Raw genomic sequence first — 21123 nt, 5'->3', positions numbered from 1 at the left:
AACAATCAGACCAAAACAAAAGGATAATTTAATCCGCTTGTTGATGGGTAGTGTCTCTGGCTTTGATATATTATTGCTGAAGATAATACGTGGAAAGAAGAATACAGAGTTTTATCAACCAGACAAAAGTGTTGGACGTGTAAGTGTTATGAAATATATTATCATTTAACAAATTAAGTTTCGAACTGATAAATGGCAAAATGGTTTCTATATGCTTCAGGAATGGAGATTGTGGAAAGAGTAAAGACCTTTTGAACTAGCGGATGATACATTCTTAGGGGAGTCCTCTGCTCTATCAGAAGTGATAAGCTGCATCCACATTATTCCGTTGTGTGTGCAGCAGCATCTTTAGAGGACTATTTGAAAAGAATTATTTTGAAGCAGTTTCACGGGGCGGGCATGAATCATCTTCAACAGTGAAATGACCATCACACTGCATCAATATCTTTACCTAATGATTTTCATCATCTTCTTCTTGTACCTTATATTTTGTGGATAAGTGACATTTACAACCTTACAAGTTGAAATTCCATTTCTCGAGTCTAATAATCTGATATGGCTCATTAACTGGAAAATCAATCCAGGAACTAACAATCTGGTTGAAGCATGATGTTGAAGCTCCATCAAACAACAGGGCAATTCATTTCCTGTCTCCATATAAAATGGACTAAATTCAGTAGATCATAACCTATTTTATTCTGTGCATAGTCAAATCTTTCAATTGCAGATTGGGATGCTTAATTTTCAGTTTTCAGGTTGGAATAATTCTCTTTATAAATTATAAATTCAGATTAATGTAATAAGTCTATTGCAGAACACAGAACACCTGGAAGGGAATCTGTCATGTAAAATTGTATAATTTTGATAGACATCTTAAAGAGTTAGATAAGCTTCTCGTCCGGTTCGTGTGAAAGATAGGAAATGAGAGTAGGAAAAGTGATTCTATGAGATATGGAAATTCAGTTAGTGCCCCACAGGCATGGGCGGACCCATGTTGGAAGGAGTGATGTGACCTGACACCATTCACTTCTTAAAATATTTTAATTTTTATAAATTTATTTAAAATTTGGGGTAGTTAATATATTAATGAATCCATTTTTTTTCCAATTTTATAGGGAATGGGTTCAAAGACTCCACGTAAAAGTAATTTATCAAAAAGTAATTTATATATTAATATTTAAATACTATAAGGAAAGACAAAAGAAATGTTATTCTGTAATAAGATTTTTTAAACAATTCAAAACCTAAACTACTCTTTTTATTTTAAAATTCAAGTCCTTGCCCTTTCTTGGTCTTTGAGTGGGTTTTTTACTTTCTCAAAACAACTCATCTAGCTTCAGTTGTAAGTAATTTTTAACTCAAATTAAGTTTTCAAATACTTCATGTCTAAACATTTTTTTGATTAATTTGATAATTTGGAATCATAATTATAATCTAGTTAATAAAAAATAGTATCACATGTCAAATAATATCTTGAAATTATGAGTCTTCCTTTTTTTAATTTATTTTACAGATATATTATTTGATTATTTGATTTTTGTATTTAACTTTATATGGTTTGTGGATACTTATATTTAGCTTTGATCAATGAATAGAAAATTGTCATATTATTAGTTACTGAACCTAATAATTTACTATGTAAAATCATATTTTATTTTAAATCTAATATTTTAATTTATACTAATGAATAGTAATTTCTAATAAGTTTTATAATTTTAGATAAATAAGCCATGAAATAATATTTTAAAAAAATTGTCTCACAAGACTCAAATCTCGAACAACAACAACAAAATTCTATTAATAATGATACTTAACAATATTCTTTTAAGCAAAATCGTGTTGAGTTTGATCTAAGTACTCTTGCAATAAATCCTAGATCGGGAAAAAAATTTTCTAAATATTATGACACCACTCAAAAAAATTCATGAGTCCTTCTTTGCCTACAAGTCACTGTTTCTTGAACTTTTACATATTTTATTTCGCCACTACCACAATGAAAACATCATATAGACATTGTGCATATAACGAATATATGTTTCTGACTTGTCATGTTGGCCTTATTTAGTGTAAGAATGACGTAATCAAGTTAAATTCTTAAATAGCTTGTAATCAAAATCAACCAATCATAGTATAGTTGATGGGGAAAAAACAAGAGAAAGGATTCTCAAATTTTCATCCTAAAAATTTTATATGTTCATTGTCCCTCCTCACATGACACTTGAAGAACTGCATTTACTATAAGGTAGCTTTTCTGCTGTCCATAAACTGCTAGTCATTACTGTTAATGACTTTTCAAGGAAGACCTGCATACTTGTCAACGGTTATCAGTTTAAACATGTTTGCTCCCTAAAATCTGCCAAACTGAAAAGTTTTTCTATGAATTTTACAAGCTTTGAAAGTAGAAACCAATGGACATTCCGTGAAAGAAAGTTGTGACTTGTGAGGACAATAATGACGGAGAGTAGGATAAGTGGCCCCATAATTCAGTCCTACTTTGCCAGTTTTTCTTCAATTCACATTTGCGTTATTGTGAAACAGCTCCAAGGAAAGTGACTTCACAACTTGCGCAACGACTTTTAATTCTTACTTGCTTCATAATTCATTAATTTTCCTCTCACAGAAGATTAATTAAGATTAGGATTTTCTTTTAATTTGGTAAGGAGATCATCTGCTTGTTGCTGTTTATTTTTCTTCAACATGCCTGTTTCCGAAAATTAATAAAGACCTTTTGAGGATAGAAGTATCAATTAATTCACTGCCTCACTGAACCAGGTAAACTATCTATGCTTATTATTTGTTTTCATCTTTGGTAACATTAATTAATCAGAATCTTACCTTATAACACAAACCCGTCTTAACATAAGTTCCATAAAAATATTCGTCTTGCCCACTTTTCAATAGTTCATGTTCTTCATAATTCATTTTCTTCTCATAAAGGATAATTTTGAAGATCTTGATTTCTTGACAAATTTTGCAAGGATATTGTCTCATAAAGGATAATTTTGCATTGACTTATTTGCTTCATAATTCCTTCTCTTCTCATTATATAGGAATTTGCAAGGAGATCTGCTTAGTGATATCAACAAGCTGAAGCATCCAAGCTTATATTTTTCATCTTTGGTAACATTTCTCAATCTTACCTTCTGCCATCAATTCATCTTTCAACAAACTCCATCAATTTTTTTTTGGTTCTTTCTCTTTATCTTATGCTTCTATTCTTTTTCCTTTTTTGCCTAATTAGGTTGAAAACAATTCAACTTTGCATTGACTTGTCGACTTTAATACTTTTTTGCTTCATAATTCAATAATTCTCTTCTCTCGGAGGATCAGGATTTTCTTTTTTGCAAGGAGATAATCTATTTGTTATTGTTATTTTTCTTGATTGGGCTTGTTTCTCAAATTTATGAAGGGACTTCTGAGGATAGAAGTATCACTTCACTGCCTCAGTGAATTAAGCAAGTTATCTTCACTTATGATTTAGTTTTATTTTTGACAACATTAATTAATCAAAATCTTAAATTATAACACAAAATTCATCTTATCATAAGTTCCATATAAATATTAAGACACAAGTTGTGAATTAATTTTAGCTTCTTACATAAATATTAATCTTGGTTACTTTTCAATAATTCATGTGCTTCATTACTTTTCAATAATTCATGTGCTTCATTACTCATTTTATTTTCAATAACACAAAATAGCTTGATGCTATTTTCTTGACAATTTTTTGCAAGGAGATCTGCTTTCACAAACTTAATCAAGAAACTCTAAGGATAGAAGTACCAGCTCATCTGCGTCACTTCACTAGGTAAATTAAATTATTTAATATAGATTTGGATTCATGTTTTAGATTCATAACATTGATTCATCATCTTTCCTTCCACATAATTATTTTTTTTCATTAGTCTGTATCATGCTTCTTTCCTCTTAATTAGGTGAAAAATAATTACAGTAAGTGAAAACTGAAAATGAATTATTTTGAAAATTTTAGCACATAAAATTTTCATTTTTATTAAAATAATTTTGCTTGTTAATTTTATGTCAATTTGTTTCTTCTGCCTAAGAAGTTTGTGCTGAACAAAGAGCCAGGGGGGTTTGTGGATCATTTTAATTGACCGTCGGCTTCATCTTTCCAAATAATTTGAAGAAGAAACCAGGTATTTTGAATGTCATTCTCTGTTTATTCTCGCAAGTATTTTTCAAATGTCTTTTTTGAGATACATTGTCATTTTCACAAGCTTTCTTGTTCTAATTATCAAAAAGATATACTATTCCTTACTTATGGTTAGATTACACTATTCAAAATGATTAATATTTGCTTGGTTCTTGATGTTTATTATTGTTAGTATTATTTTAGGTGATGTTAATCAAAACTAGATTTTGCCGGTGCAATGCAAGGGTGATGATTTTATTTACAATATATATTTTTTAATTTAGAATATTGATAACAACGTAAAATATATGATTTTAATGAAAATTTTTCCGTGCAATGAATAACGTCTTAAAAATCTTGATAATTAAAAGAATAAATGATTTTAATGAAAATTTACAAATATGAATAATGTCAAGCCCAACCCTAAATTATCTACCATGTTACACATGAGACTGATAGAGTGATTGTATATTTGAAAGCTTTGTGAAACAATTAGAAAAGAATGCAATGGAGTCAATGCAAATTATAATAGTATAAAGTTTTTCTTTTGTTCGAGTTATGCTACCAAATATATACTTTTGCATGAAAATATCCATTTTTAATGTTAAATGGTAATTTCTATATTCATTTAGGCTAACAATTAGAAACTCTTACTTTATCTAATTTAAATTTGTATTAAATGTGTAAAATGAATAAATAAAACTAATCAAATGTACTAAATTTAGTCTTTCAATATCAAAATTAAAACTTTACATTGATTAATATAGACATGACATTTATTAATCTTATACGAAATGTTTGTGAACTTCTCTCTTTGTTTTTGTTCTCCCATAAAAAGTTTAAATGGTATTTTTAATGTTATTCTACATTCTTAGTAGAATGTTTGTGAAATTATTTTGTAAAATTTTTTAAGGCATGTTGATGTGGTATAATGATATGGTCATATCTTATTTTTCACCCACAACATCAGCGTCACCCCAACACCACATAAGTATAAAATGATAAGAGACATTTTGATTAACAATAATTAATCAGGTATTAGTTATAAAGGCTTACTTGATCCAAATTAAATAAAAATATAAAGACTTGATTAAACACAATAAAAAAATAAAAGTTTATTTGAATTTTCTTAAATAGTTCAAGAGTTTTTTGGAGCATTATGCCTATTTTTTTGTGCCAAAATATCCATTTTCAACATTAAGTGGTAATTTCTATATTCATTAAGGCTAACAATTAGATATTCTTACCTACTCTAACTTAAATTTTTATTAAATGCGTAAAATGCATAATCAGATTTAGTAAATTTAGTCTTTCAATATCAAAATTAAAACTTTGCATTGATTGATAGATATATAACATTTATTTAATATGTATACGTGTTAGAAAAGCAAGTTATCAACTTTAAATGGTCTCCTTTTTTATAAAAAAATTTTCATTTATATATTTATAATAAATTGATTTCTCTATTCTCATCATCCTTTTATTAATGTTGCAATGATCAAAACTAGGAACAATATAGATATGATATATTCCAGAATTTGCGTTGGTTCCTTTAAGGGGCAAAATGAATACATTCATCCAGATATAAATATTGTTGGAAATGTAATTATTATACTCAGAGATGATAGAAACAAAAACTTCTTGTTTCTTATAATGTTTTCAAAAATATTATGTTTTTTCTTGAGAAGAATTGGTAAAAAGTTTTTAATTAGCAACATTTTTTTCTAACATATTCTATATTATATGAAAAATATAGAATTGTAATTTGGGGAGGGAGTAGTTTATGTCATATGGAGATCTAATATATCTTGTTTTTTAATCTACAGGGAATAGGTTATATGGAGCTTATAGGCTCAATTTTTGAAGTGATAAAGTGCTTTGGTGGTCCAACCTATACATACATAGACCATCACCAAAAACTTGAAGAACATATGAATGATCTTCGAGGAAAAGTGAATGTATTAAACATCCGAAAGAGAGACCTCATATCAAGAAAGGAAGAGGAGCTTCGTCACAGAAAAGTGGTGAGGGAAGAAGTGAAGCACTGGTTTAACGCTATAGAAAAGGTAAACACTGAAATGGAAAAGATTGAAACCAAGTTCCATAATGTTTCATACTTCTTACGTGGTCGTCTTGGAAAATTTGTTTGCCGAATGATTGAAAAGGTAGAGGAAATTCATCGAAAAGGTAGTTTCCCTGACAGTGTGGCAGTTAATGGGCCTCTAACCATCGGGGTGATGTTACCAACACCAAATCTAGAAGGTGAAATTGAAGTAAAAGAGCAAATTTGGGAGTGTTTGATGGGTGATGAGGTTAGAATGATTGGAGTATGTGGAATGGGTGGTATAGGGAAAACTACCATCATGAAGCATATCAACAATCGATTGTTAAAGGAAAGTGAGAGGTTTGATAAAGTGATATGGGTCACTATATCAAAAGAATTGAATATTTTTAGATTGCAAAAAGATATTGCAGATTCTTTGAAACAGTCTCTTCCAGAAGATGATGAATTGCAACGAGCATCAGCATTAAAAGATATTTTGGAAGGACAGAGATATGTGTTGATTTTAGACGATGTTTGGAAACGGTTTTCTCTATTGGATGTGGGTATCCCTGAACCAACATTAGGTATGGGAAGGAAAGTTGTACTCACTAGCAGATCAATTAAGGTATGTCAATCTATGGATTGTAAGGTGGTCAAAGTGCAGCCACTTTCAAAGATAGAGTCCATGAACTTATTCTTAGATCATGTGGGGCATAGTGTTGTACAAAATCAAAATTTAAAAGATATTGTCAACAAAATTGTTGAGCAATGTGGCGGTTTACCACTTAGTATTGTCACAATAGCGGGAAGCATGAAAGGGGTAAATGATATTTGTGAGTGGAGAAATGCATTAATTGAATTAGAAGAACATGTGAAAAGTGTGGAAGGATCGGATGTTGAAATATTTGAGCGTTTGAGGTTCAGTTATGACCATTTGAAAGATCTAAAAATCCAAAGTTGTTTCTTATATTGCTCCTTGTATCCTGAAGATTTTGTCATTGAAAAAACTGCATTAATTGAAAATTGGATAGATGAAGGACTCCTTGATGGCTTAAGGACTAGACAAGAAATGCATGACAGAGGCCATAGCATTTTAAATAAGTTTGAAAATAATTCCTTGCTAGAGAGGGCTACAACTTGGAATGACAAAGAAGGAGTTAAGATGCATGATGTTTTGAGAGACTTGGCATTGTATATTAAAGGTCATCAGTTCATGGTAAAAGCCAATGTGCAGTTGGAGGAACTACCAAGTGAGCAAGAATGGACAGTGAATGTTGAGAAGGTTTCTTTGATGCAAAATTCAAAATTAATAGAAATCCCTCCTCACATATCACCCGAATGTCCTCATTTGTCAACTTTGATATTGCAACAATGTGGCTTAAAAAGAATTCCAGAATCTTTCTTTAAGCACATGCCTAGGCTAAAAGTTCTAAATCTTTCCGGTAATCATGAGATTGTGGATCTACCCAATTCCATCTCTAACTTGAAAAATCTCAATGCATTGATACTTGCTAAATGTGGTATGTTAAAATATGTGCCTTCAATAGCAGAGCTCAGAGCACTGAGAAAGTTGGACCTTTATTATACAGGAATTGAAGAGTTTCCTCATGGTATAGAAATGTTACAAAACCTTAGATATTTTCGTCTAGAGTCAAGGCATCTAAAGGAGCTTCCAATAGGAATATTAGTGAAGATTTCTCATCTGCAATGCTTACTGGTAGCATTACATTTAAGGGGGGAAGAAGTAGGCAAATTGAGGAAGCTTGAGTGTGTTTCATGTTCATTTTGCAACATGCAAGAGTTTAAGAAATATACAGAGTCTACACAAGGTAAATGGCCTAAATATTTCAATTTTCAAGTGGGACCACTTGTGGGTATTTATATTGGCGATTCCCCAGATTTCAAAGAAATTGAGAAAAAGGTTGAATTCGCAGATATGGAGATAGAGAGGTGTAATGATATAGTGCTCCCAAATGACCTTCATACTTTACGTTTTGCGAGGTGTAATGATTTCAAATGTTTAAACCACATTCCTTTGTTTCGTAAGGCACCTGACTTGAAGTTATGTCAATTTAGGGGGTGTTATGGGATAGAGTGTGTTGTTGACTTGTCATCATCGTCTTGCGACGCACTTCACAACATTGAGGTGTTAGAATTATATATCTTGCCAAACTTGCGTGAAGTTGTGAGAGTAGGAGTAGGAGTAGCGGTTGAAATTGAATCTACCTTTCATGCTCCAACACCACCTGCCATCTTCTCTTCTCTTAAAAAATTGAATCTGTTTTTTTGTTCGAAAATTAAGAAGTTGTTTCCAGTTGAGCTGTTGAAGGGCCTCCAAAACTTAGAGACAATTCAAGTTATATGTTGTAAAGAAATGGAGGAAATAATAGCATCAGAAGAAAATCACAAAGGAGAAGGAACAACATTTATTCTTCCCAAATTAAAATCATTAATGTTGAACTACTTACCAAAATTGAAAAGCATCTGCAGTGGTGGACTTACGATTCCTGCAGATTCTCTCGAATATCTTCATATAGTCAGATGTCCAGAAGTAAAGAGGATCCCGTTGTCTCTTCCCCTTCTTGAAAATGGGAAACCATCTCCTCCTCCTTCTCTAGAATATATCAGAGTAGGCCTGAGAGAATGGTGGGAATCAGTGGAATGGGATCAGCCTGATGCTAAGGATGTCCTTTCTCCCTTTATTGAATACTATGGGTAGAATGAGATGGAGAAGAGGTGTTTGATTAAATGTGGCTGCAAGGCTCTTGCTTCTTATTAAAAGCTGCAAACATTGTGAGTTTATTTTCATCCACATCCTCTTTTTATCTCTTAATTTCTCATTTGCTAAATAATTACTCCTTTTTAATATCAAAATAAAACTAAGTCTTTAACTTTTTATTTTTTCATATAAAAATAAAATCTCCAACTCAACACCCTTCAATCAGCATTTCTCCGCCAATTGCCATCTGACATTTCCTACATCCCCTCCTATTACGCCTTCCCACCCCTTTCCTTTAATTTCATTTTCACTCGCATGTTTCAAAAATTCTTTGATTATTATGACTTAAAATGTTGAAAGATATAACAAAATGACTAAAAGGTTTTCAATTGGCTGCAGGCTTTGAGATTATGGGAGGAAGGAAGGCACCCCTGTTGAACTTGGTGATCAATTCTTAGGACTATCCTGCAACCTATCAGATGTGAGACAACGCATCCACACTGGTCTCAAATGGTTGATGAATTGGAAATCATTTAATGCAAGTAAGTCATCGAAGTTATGTTTGACCAGTGAAGAGAATGAATAGAGGAATAAGCTTCAAATCATTAAATAATACAAATTATCTGGAACCTCAATGTTTATAATTTGTTTTCTGCTGCACTTTCTGTATAGTTCATTTATCAAAAGTCAGTCAATCACATCATCTTATAAAAACAACGCATGATCTACCCACCTGGTATTTGTATTTTATATGTCAACCATCCAAAGTGTCTCAAATAGAAATCATTGATCACAGGACTACACATGAAATGCAGAAAGTAAGCTTGGATGCTTTTCTCATTTGCTCCAAGAGACTATTTTGACAGATATGGACTTTGTGGTTCAAAAGGGAATTGTGATGGTACTCAGCTTCCACTTTTTAAAGGATTCAAGCCTTAATTCCCTGAAAGCTGATGTTTAAGCCTGAATTCCCTGAAAGATAGAACTCATCAGACTGACCCAAAGGGTGTAAGCACAGAATAAGCCATTCAACTGCCAAAGCAGATATGGATTTATCAGATTTAAAAGATTTGAAAATGCCAGATGCTACACTTTCTTAGGTGACTAAAACTATGAATCTCAAGGGATGCAAGGCTAAGTATCTACAGAACTATTCCCATATGGCATACACTAGTTCAGATAACAGAGGAAGAGGTAGTGTTTGGGCCCTTTGGTTTCATCATCTGATTGATTATAGACAATTTCAATCAAAAGGGCAGGATTTATTTGTTAAGAGTGTCTGCTTCAGAATCAGGTATGAGTCTACATTTTCACTTGTTTTCGCTGCTTTTTTTGTTTTTCTTCATGTATGCTTTTCTTTATCAAATTTCATCATACAGAATTGAAAGATAAGCCTAGGACAAAACTTCCTGCATTAATTGCAACACCACTGTGTTGTGCTTTTCGGGCTGTTTACTGTCAGTCATTTCCTTCACAGAGGTCGTGCAAAGTTGAATGGTAACTTTGATATATCCTTCATAAATATGCTTATTCTGTTCCTTTGCTAAATAAACAAAAACAAAATACTTTGTTAATAGTGATGCTAACAAATCCAAACACAGTTTCTTCAAAAGAGTTAATTAGATTCTTTGCCATTTCATTTGAATATATTTTTTTTCATTCATAGAGATGTCAAAGCTAGTAACGTTCTGCTTGATAGTGAGATGAATCCAAAAATTTCAGATTTTGGATTGGCTAGAACTTTTGGAGGAAACCAAACTGAAGGGAACACTAAAAGAGTGGTTGGAACTTAGTAAGTGTCACTTTATTTTCACAATGTCTACATATGCTCATATAGTTATTTCCCTTGATAATGTTCTGCAGTGGTTATATGGCACTGAATATGCTATTGATGGACTGCTTTCAGTAAAATCAGATCTCTTTAGCTTTGGTATATTATTGCTGGAGATAATAAGTGGGAAGAAAATATAGAGGGCTTTACCATCCAACACAGAGCAGCAACCTTGTTGAACATGTCAGTTTCAGCTGATATTTTTATAATAAATTTTTTGTTGCTTATCTTGGATTGATAAAACCTAAAAGGGTTTCAATTTGCTGCAGGCATGGAGATTATGGAAATAAGGCAGTCCTTTATAACCTGTTGAAGAATGCTTAGGAGAGTCTTTGCAATCTATCAGAAGTGATACAATTCTTCCATTATCAGTCTTTTAAGTTTACAACAGCATCCTGAGGAGAGGCCAAGTATGTCATTTGTGATTCTGAGGTACTTACTCCTTCATCTCCAAGCCATTATTATAAGTTATCGATCAGTATGTTTATGTCCCTTATGCTTTGATACCAGTGGTTTAGTCCCAGTTTGAGCTTAATGCCCTGCAAGTGCCTACTTGGCGGTCATATATATATATATATATATGATTCACAGAGACAATACAAGATGACTGCACTGAAGCTTCATAAAAATTAGAAATAAGAGTTCTCCGCAAACTGAAAAGTTTGGTCTTTTCAAGGAAGACTTGCATACTAGTCAACGATCATCAGTTTAAACATGTTTGCTCTCTAAAATCTACCAAACTGAAAAGTTTTTCTATGAGTTCTTACAAGCTCTGAAATTTGAAACAAAAAGACATTCTGTCTTTCATGTTCACCAACACTGTTTTACTGATGGAATCGATATCTTCACCTCCTCCCAGTCTGTTCCTTAGTCCTAGAAGCTCTAAGAATCGTTTCTTGGGAATTTTGTACAAGAAAGTAGCAGTTAAAACTGTTACTTGGGAACTAGTAATTGCCCAACTGAACACCCTTCAAATTTTATTTGCTTTTATTAAAAGCAATAACAAGGCTTGATTTTCTCATCAGTGCCAGGATTTGCAATTCATTTTTGAAGATGGAGCTATATTTGAGCTTGATCCAGAGAACCATTATCAGCTTCTATTTACCAAAAGACAGAGCCTGGAAGTAAATATCATTTACAACACCCTGCAACAAAATCATCTGTGGGAACATGACCTTGTTGCCAACAAAGTTGGGCTTTGCTCCTTCCACTTGCAATTAATTGATTTTGGGGACCTTTCCACTTCCCCTTTCTATTTAGTCTCTTTCATTTTTTTTCTTTATTTGTATTGTAATTTATACAAATACCCAGTATTTTGCCATACTTCAGTCTCATATTTGTTGCAAGTCACATGAGAAATATGGCTATGGTATTAGCTTACTTTCTGTATGTAACAAAGCTGTGTCAATTGAACAAACTCATTTCTCTCTTAGGTGTAAGGGACTTAGAACCTCCAATGTCACTTCCATTGTTTAATCACTACCCTTAAATTTCATCCAAATTAAAAATCCTGTCCAATTGAATCTAGTCAACAAGTGTTAGAATATACCAAAATTAATGTCACATCAATGGAGCTTGTCCCTAGTTGGCAACTATTCTATTAAATTAGCATTTTCTTTTCTTTAAAATAATGGGTTTGAAAGGGGATCTGCCATGTTTGAGGAGGGATACCTTCTTTTATATACAAAAGCTAATTCAACAGATCCAAAGGAATTAATGTTGCCACTCATCTCAAGACTAAAAAACCCGAAAATAAAATGCTATTCAACCTCCAAAGTGTCTACAGAACTATTCCCATATGGCATACACTAGTTCAGATAACAGAGGAAGAGGTAGTGTTTGGGCCCTTTGGTTTCATCATCTGATTGATTATAGACAATTTCAATCAAAAGAGCAGGACTTATATGTTAATAATGTCTGCTTCAGAATCAGGTATGAGTCTACATTTTCTCTTGTTTTCGCTGCTTTTTTTGTTTTTGTTCATGTATGCTTTTCTTTATCAAAGTTCATCATACAGAATTGAAAGATAAGCCTAGGATAAAACTTCCTGCATTAATTGCAACGCCACTGTGTTGTGCTTTTCGGGCTGTTTACTGTCAGTCATTTCCTTCACAGAGGTCGTGCAAAGTTGAATGGTAACTTTGATATATCCTTCACAAATATGCTTATTCTGTTCCTTTGCTAACAAATCCAAACACAGTTTCTTCAAAAGAGTTAATTAGATTCTTTGCCATTTCATTTGAATATATTTTTTTTCATTCATAGAGATGTCAAAGCTAGTAACGTTCTGCTTGATAGTGAGATGAATCCAAAAATTTCAGATTTTGGATTGCTTAGAACTTTGGAGGAAACCAAACTGAAGGGAACACTAAAAGAGTGGTTGGAACTTAGTAAGTGTCACTTTATTTTCATAATGTCTACATATGCTCAGATAGTTATTTCTCTTGATAATGTTCTGCAGAGGTTATATGGCACTGAATATGCTATTGTTGGACTGCTTTCAGTAAAATCAGATCTCTTTAGCTTTGGTATATTATTGCTGGAGATAGTAAGTGGGAAGAAAATATAGAGGGCTTTACCATCCATCACAGAGCGGCAACCTTGTTGAACATGTCAGTTTCAGCAGATATTTTTATAATCAATTTTTTGTTGCTTATCTTGGATTGATAAAACCTAAAAGGGTTTCAATTTGCTGCAGGCATGGAGATTATGGAAATAAGGCAGTCCTTTAAAACCTGTTGAAGAATGCTTAGGAGAGTCTTTGCAATCTATCAGAAGTGATACAATACTTCCATTATCAGTCTTTTAAGTTTACAACAGCATCCTGAGGAGAGGCCAAGTATGTCATTTGTGATTCTGATGTTGGGAAGTGAAACTGAATTGCCACACCCCAAACAAGCTGGTATTTTGTTTTAAAAAAATCCACTTGAAGAAGATTCTTCATCAGACAAGCATGTATCTTCTTCCACAAATGAAATAACTCTGTCAGTACTAGATGCTCGATAATTGACAAACTGTATACTTAGCTCTTTCATCTCCAAGCCATTACTAAAAGTTATCGACCAGTATGTTTATGTCTCTTATGCTTTGATACCAGTGGTTTAGTCCCAGTTTGAGCTTAATGCCCTGCAAGTGCCTGCTTGGGGGTCATATGTATATATATATGATTCGCAGAGACAATACAAGATGACTACACTGAAGCATCATAAAAATTAGAAATAAGAGTTCTCCGCAAACTGAAAAGTTTGGTCTTTTCAAGGAAGACTTGCATACTAGTCAACGATCATCAGTTTAAACATGTTTGCTCTCTAAAATCTGCCAAACTGAAAAGTTTTTCTATGAGTTCTTACAAGCTCTGAAATTTGAAACAAAAAGACATTCTGTCTTTCATGTTCACCAACACTGTTTTACTGATGGAATCGATATCTTCACCTCCTCCCAGTCTGTTCCTTAGTCCTAGAAGCTCTAAGAATAGTTTCTTGGGAATTTGGTAAAAGAAAGTAGCAGTTAAAACTGTTACTTGGGAACTAGTAATTGCCCAACTGAACACCCTTCAAATTTTATTTGCTTTTATTAAAAGCAATAACAAGGCTTGATTTTCTCATCAGTGCCAGGATTTGCAATTCATATTGAAGATGGAGCTATATTTGAGCTTGATCCAGAGAACCATTATCAGCTTCTATTTGCCAAAAGACAGAGCCTGGAAGTAAATATCATTTACAACACCCTGCAACAAAATCATCTGCGGGAACATGACCTTGTTGCCAACAAAGTTGGGCTTTGCTCCTTCCACTTGCAATTAATTGATTTTGGGGACCTTTCCACTTCCCCTTTCTATTTAGTCTCTTTCATTTTTTTTCTTTATTTGTGTTGTAATTTATACAAATACCCAATATTTTGCCATACTTCAGTCTCAAATTTGTTGCAAGTCACCTGAGAAATATGGCTATGGTATTAGCTTACTTTCTGTATGTACCAAAGCTGTGTCAATTGAACAAACTCATTTCTCTCTTAGGTGAAAGGGACTTAGAACCTCCAATGTCACTTCCATTGTTTAATCACTACCCTTAAATTTCATCCAAATTAAAAATCCTGTCCAATTGAATCTAGTCAACAAGTGTTAGAATATACCAAAATTAATGTCACATCAATGGAGCTTGTCCCTAGTTGGCAACTATTCTATTAAATTAGCATTTTCTTTTCTTTAAAATAATGGGTTTGAAAGGGGATCTGCCATGTTTGAGGAGGGATACCTTCTTTTATATACAAAAGCTAATTCAACAGATCCAAAGGAATTAATGTTGCCACTCATCTCAAGACTAAAAAACCCGAAAATAAAATGCTATTCAACCTCCAAAGTGTCACCTCTTGGACTGGCAACAATGGTATCTAGCTGGCTACAATCTCCTAATTAAAGAGTGTCTATATATGAAAAAAAGAAAAAAGGAAAACATATTTGGGAAGTGATGTATCAATACCAAGATATTGAAATTAATCATGATTAATATTTTAAAGCACTTCAAATGATGAATACATATATAATTAAACAAGATTAATAGTTTAAATTATCTATATAAGATTTGGTGATTTTATGTTGCATGCAAATTATGAGTAAGTTTAAGTTGATATGATTAGTGTGGTTACTCTAAATATATATATTATGCTGAGAGGAATAAGCTTCATATTATTGAGAAATACGAATTATCTGGAACCTCAACGTTTATAATTTGTTTTCTGCTGCACTTTGTGTATACTTCATTCATCAAAAGTCAGCCAACCACATCATCTTATAAAAGCAACGCATGATCTACCAGCCTGGTCTTTCTATTTTATGTGTCAACCATCCATAGTGTCTCAAATGGAAATCATTGATAACATAACTACACATGAAATGCAGAAAGCAAGCTTGGATGCTTTCTTCATTTGCTCCGAGAGACTACTTTGACAGATATGGACTTTGTGGTTCAAAAGGGAATTGTGATGGTACTCAGCTTCCACTTTTTAAAGGATTCAAGCTTTAATTCCCTGAAAGCTGATGTTTAAGCCTGAATTCCCTGAAGGATAGAACTCATAAGACTGGTCCCAAGGGTGTAAGCACAATAAGCCATTCAACTGCCAAAGCAGAGATGGATTTATCAGATTTAAGAAATTTGAAAATGCCATATGCTACACATTCTTGGGTGACTAAAACTATGAATCTCAAGGGATGCAGGGTTAAGTATCTACAGAACTATTCCTATATGGCATACACTAGTTCAGATAATAGAGGAAGAGGTAGTGGTTGGGACCTTTGGTTTCATCATTTGATTGATTACAAACAATTTCAATCAAAAGGGCAGGATCTATATGTTAAAGTGTCTGCTTCAGAATCAGGTATGAGTCTACATTTTTTCTTGCTTTCGCAGCTTTTTTTGTTTTTCTTCATGTATGCTTTTCTTTATCAAATTTCATCATACAAAAGTGAAAGATAAGCCTAGGATAAAACTTCCTGCATTAATTGCAACACCACTGTGTTGTGCTTTTCGGGCTGGTTACTGTCAGTCATTTCCTTAACAGAGGTCGTGCAAAGTTGAATGGTAACTTTGATATATCCTTCATAATTATGCTTATTTCGTTCCTTTGCTAAATAAACAAAAAAAAATTACTTTGTTAATAGTGATGCTAGCAAATCGAAAGTTTCTTCAGAAGAGTTAACTAGATTCTTTGCCATTTCATTTGAATAATTTTTTTTTTATTCATAGAGATCTCAAAGCTAGTAACGTTCTGATTGGTAGTGATATGAATCCAAAAATTTCAGGTTTTGGACTGGCTAGAACTTTTGGAGGAGACCAAACTGAAGGGGAAAAGAAGTATCAATTCAGTGCCTCGCTGAACCAGGTAAACTATCTATGGCTATACTTATGATTTATTTTTATTTTGGTACCATTAATTAATTGGAATCTTAAGGTAAACTCCCTATTTCTCTAACTATTTCATACTTTATTCCCTCCGTCAATATGCACCTAAACTTTTCTTTTGACAAAGTACTTTAATTGTCTAAGTTTACCTGGGATTCTTGTCGGGTGCTTTTCTTTCTTCCCAAACAACTTAGATTATTCTGCTTTTCTTTTCATCTTTTATTTGATCCATATTTCGTTACTCTAAAGCAGCCTTAAGGGAAGTGACCCGACACCAATGTTCATGACTTTTCTAATTATTTAGTCTTTAAATAAGATAAAATTAAATAGGAAATAATAGTAACTCCATTTTTTTTTTGTTTCTTTCTCTTTAATTCATGCTTTTAATTTTTTTGCTTGTTGCTGCTATTTTTCGAATTTACTAAAGGCCTTCTGAGTATAGAAGTATCAGTTCAATGTCTCAGTAAACCAAGTAAACCATCTATGCTTATGATTAATTTTTATTTTCGGTAACATTAATTATCAGAATCTTAAGCAATAACATAACTTCATCTTACTGTAATTTCCAATTTATATATTAAGACACACGTTCAACATTTATGTTAATTTCCACATAAATATTAATCTTGCCCTCTTATCAATAATTCATGTGCTTCATTATTTATTTTCTTCTCATAGAGGAGATTTGCTTGTTGCTGATTTCTTTACAAATTTTTGCAAGGAGATCTTATTCTCCTGCTTTCACAAACTTAACTAAGACACTCTAAGGATAGGAGAAGTAACAGCTATCTGCCTCGTTTGACCAGGTAATTGAATTGTTTAATATAGATTTAGGTTCATGTTATTTGAAATCTTAGATTCATAACATAGATTCATCATCTTTCCTTCCACAATTATTTGGTCATTTGTTTTTTTGTCATACTTGTATTTTCTTAATTAGACAAAAAATAAGCATAATTAATGAGTGAAAACTAAAAATAAATAATTTTGAAGACTTTAACACATAAGATTTTGACCTTTATTAACACTATTAATTTTCCTTGTTAATTTTATGCCAGTTTATTTCTTCTGCCTAAGAAGTTTGTGCTTAACAAAGAGCCAAGGAGGTTTGTGGATCATTTTAATTGACCTTTGGGCTTCATCTTTCCAAATAATTTGAAGAAGAAATAAGGTATTTTTGAATGTCATTCGACTCTCTAATTTATTCCCACAATTATATCTTAAATGTCTTTTTGGGATATTTTGTTGTCTTCATAAGCTTTCTTGCTTTAATTATCTTATCAAAAAAATATATCACAAGTTTTTGTTTTCACAAGCTTCCATACTTATATTTAGATTATATTAATCCACAATTTAAATTTTTTAGGACGGTTCAAAAATATTAATTAATATTTTCTAGGGTCTTTGATGTTTATTGTTATTGAAAATTGGCAACTTCCTTTTCTCTCTCTCTCTCTCTCTCTCTCTCTTGCTTTTATTAATGCTATAATTAATATTCAATAATTCGTGATAGTTATCTACAAGGGGAAAAGAAGAAATGAATCATTGATATTAGTTATTTACGGTTTATATTTAACCACTTGGTTTGCTTGAAAGTGAGATATTAAGGAAAATTAGAAGGAAAGTGCAAAAGACAAGGTAAAAAAATAGAACATTTGGTAACAATCCTAATTTATTTCCCAATAAACCTCTAATATAAAGAAATGTTCTAATTATAAACTCAACTGTTTATAAATAATTCTATAAGGGGTCTCTATGTCACACTTTGGGATTTTATAAACATTCGAACCCAGATGTCACTCTCACTTTTTCATCTTTTATTTGATTCATATTTTCTTTATTGTAAAGAAGAATTTAAGCCAATATCATGACTTTGTACATTTCCATTCAGCAAAAGTATACTGCGTCTGCAGTGCAGAGCAATCAAGAATTGGTATTTGTGATTCTTTTAAATAAAATAAAGATTTTCACAAAGTCTACTTCATTTTAGTTTTTCTTTAGGGGCCACTTGGTATTTGTGATTCTTTGATTAAATTCTAGAATTAGCCTAAGAAAAAGAGATTTTCTTGGCAAGGCTGTTGATACCTTTATTCTTTGCTTCAAATATATAAAACACTCATTGTATTGAGACAGAGAAAGAAATATTAATAAACAAGTTGGGCACTTCATCTTACATTAGTTTCCTGCAGAGGACTCATTGAATCCACTTGCCTAATTTTACTAATTCATTCTCTTAATTCTCATAAAGGATTTTACAAGGAGAGACATCTGATTTTGTCCTTTAATTTCTTCACAAATATTGGAAGGAGATATTAATTACCCCTTTCTTCCACAAATTTAACCAACACCCTTTGAGGATAGGAGAAGTATCAACTCATTGCCTCACTCAACCAGTTAGTTGAACTATCTACTACTTTATATTATGATTTTTAGACTTTTGGGTTCATGCTTTTTAATACTTATAAGCTTTTAACATAAATTCATCATCTTTCGACAAGTTCCACAAAATTGTTTTTGTTCTTTCATTATCATCCTACTATTCTCTTAATAATTAGGTTGAAAATAATTATTTATAACACTACTGATTTTTCCCTAAAACTTTAGCAAATAAGCTTCTTTTTCCGTTTATAACACTGCTGATTTTCCCTCTTTTATGTCAGCTATTTTCCACAAAAAATTTCTACTTAACAAGGAGCCAAAGAGATTAATTTGCAGCTCATCTACTTGACCTCTGCCCTTCATCTTTCCAAATATTTTGAAGAAGAAACCAGGTATTTTTTATATCATTCTACATTCTTGGTTTATTCTTTCAAATATTTCTTAAATGTTGTCTCTTTGGGATATATTATTGTTTTCACAATCTTTCTTTTTTAAAATTATAAAAAAGATATACTATTCCCTATTTATGGTTAGATTACATTAATCCTCAATCAAAAATCTTTAGGACTATTCAAAATTATTAATATTTGCTTTGGTCATTGATGTTTAATATTATTGTTATTATCATTGGCCTAGATGATGTTTATTATCATTCAAAACTATATTTAGTCCATTCAATGCAAGGGTTCAGGATTTTATTTACAATAATTCTTTTAATTCAGAATTATGCATGTTAATGAATAATGTCTTAAAGATCTTGATAATTGGAAGAATAAAAGATTTTGATGAAAATTTACAAATATTAGCACAGTAAAACAATTTACTGAAAAAATAAAGAAATTGAATAATTCATCAAGGAGGTCGAAATACATAATTACCAAATAATAATAAATCAAAGAGGTCAAAATACATATAAGGATCAAATCGAATAATTCAAAGAGATATACAAAAAGAAGAAATAAAACTTTTGATGATGGAAATTGAGACTAGGGAACCATAGGAACTAAATATGAGTAGACAAAATATACGGACAATTGACTCATTTGTTGGTGCATGATCTTTTTACCTAAAAAATATGATTCGAATCCCCTTTCTCCAATTATAAATAAATATAAATATATATATATATATGGGCAAAAAAGAATTAAATAACCTAAGCAACATCTCAAGACATCTCATATTTGTAAGGTAAAGTTAGAAGTAATTATATAAGGTAAATTTTGAATTTTGAAAGTAAATTGTTGACTAACAATTAAACTAGTAATAAGTACTGAAAAATCAAATTAGGAGTAATTGTAAAAAAAAATTAATAGAAATAATAGACAACAAAAACTTTGTGAAACAATTAGAAAGGAATGCAATGGAATCAATGCAAATTTTAATAGTATAAAGTTTTTCTTTTGTTTGAGTTATGCTACCAAATATATACTTTTGCGTGAAACTATCCATTTTTAACATTAAATGGTAATTTCTATATTCATTTACGCTAACAATTAGAAATTCTTACTTTATCTAATTTAAATTTGTATTAAATCTGTAAAATGAATAAATAAAACTAGTCAAATGTACTAAATTTAGTCTTTCAATATCAAAATTAAAACTTTACATTGATTACTATAGACAGGACATTTATTTAATACGTATACATGACATTTATTAATCTTATACGAAATGTTTGTAAGATTCTCTCTTTGTTTTTGGTCTCCTATAAAATGCAAAAATGGCTGTTAAGTTTAAGTGGTATTTTTAATGTCATTCTACATTCTTAGTTTATTCTTGTAATTATTTTTTAAGAGTTTTTAAGATATGTTGATGTGGTACGATGATATGGTTATATCTTATTTTTCACCTTTCACATCAGCGTTACTTCAATACCACATAAATATAAAATGATAAAAGACATTTTGATTAATAACAATTAGTCAACTATTGGTTATAAAGGCTTAACCCAAATTATAAAAATTTAAAGGCTTGATTGAATACAATAAAAGAATAAAAGTTTATTTGAATTTTCTTAAATAGTTCAAGAGTTTTTTTGAGCATTATGCCTATTTTTTTGTGCCAAAATATCTATTTTCAACATTCAATAGTAATTTCTAT

The 21123-nt window shown here is 31.5% G+C and overlaps 1 protein-coding gene and 2 long non-coding RNA genes across 5 annotated transcripts; all 3 read left to right on the top strand.

Moving 5' to 3' along the window:
* Positions 1 to 2634: 2634 nt before the first annotated feature.
* LOC108662958 (putative disease resistance protein At4g27220) lies at positions 2635 to 12204 on the top strand. Its single transcript, XM_088807978.1, has 12 exons — positions 2635 to 2772; positions 3051 to 3120; positions 3738 to 3808; positions 4068 to 4157; positions 5980 to 8990; positions 9316 to 9458; positions 9713 to 10210; positions 10296 to 10413; positions 10583 to 10708; positions 10823 to 10930; positions 11017 to 11157; positions 11773 to 12204. The coding sequence occupies exon 5, from the start codon at positions 5992 to 5994 to the stop codon at positions 8914 to 8916; it is 2925 nt and encodes a 974-aa protein (XP_088664104.1). The 5' UTR covers positions 2635 to 2772; positions 3051 to 3120; positions 3738 to 3808; positions 4068 to 4157; positions 5980 to 5991; the 3' UTR covers positions 8917 to 8990; positions 9316 to 9458; positions 9713 to 10210; positions 10296 to 10413; positions 10583 to 10708; positions 10823 to 10930; positions 11017 to 11157; positions 11773 to 12204.
* A 299-nt stretch (positions 12205 to 12503) lies between these two features.
* On the top strand, positions 12504 to 13825 carry LOC148761460 (uncharacterized). 2 transcript variants are annotated; one of them, XR_016027396.1, is made up of 5 exons: positions 12504 to 12679; positions 12765 to 12882; positions 13013 to 13137; positions 13209 to 13359; positions 13446 to 13825. It is a non-coding gene; the product is annotated as an uncharacterized LOC148761460 (long non-coding RNA). The 2 variants fall into 2 exon arrangements; XR_016027395.1 differs by having other exon boundaries at positions 12507 to 12679; positions 13252 to 13359.
* Positions 13826 to 15923: 2098 nt separating this feature from the next.
* LOC148761459 (uncharacterized) lies at positions 15924 to 19038 on the top strand. Of its 2 annotated transcripts, none has more exons than XR_016027402.1 (5): positions 15924 to 16120; positions 16545 to 16624; positions 17369 to 17450; positions 17703 to 17815; positions 18951 to 19038. It is a non-coding gene; the product is annotated as an uncharacterized LOC148761459 (long non-coding RNA). The 2 variants fall into 2 exon arrangements; XR_016027401.1 differs by having other exon boundaries at positions 18893 to 19032.
* The last annotated feature ends 2085 nt before the right edge of the window (positions 19039 to 21123 follow it).

The sequence above is a fragment of the Theobroma cacao genome, chromosome 7 (genome assembly GCF_053813885.1).
Source record: "Theobroma cacao isolate CCN51 chromosome 7, ASM5381388v1, whole genome shotgun sequence".
Lineage (NCBI taxonomy): Eukaryota > Viridiplantae > Streptophyta > Magnoliopsida > Malvales > Malvaceae > Theobroma > Theobroma cacao.
This window is presented reverse-complemented; position numbering and strand designations above follow the sequence as displayed.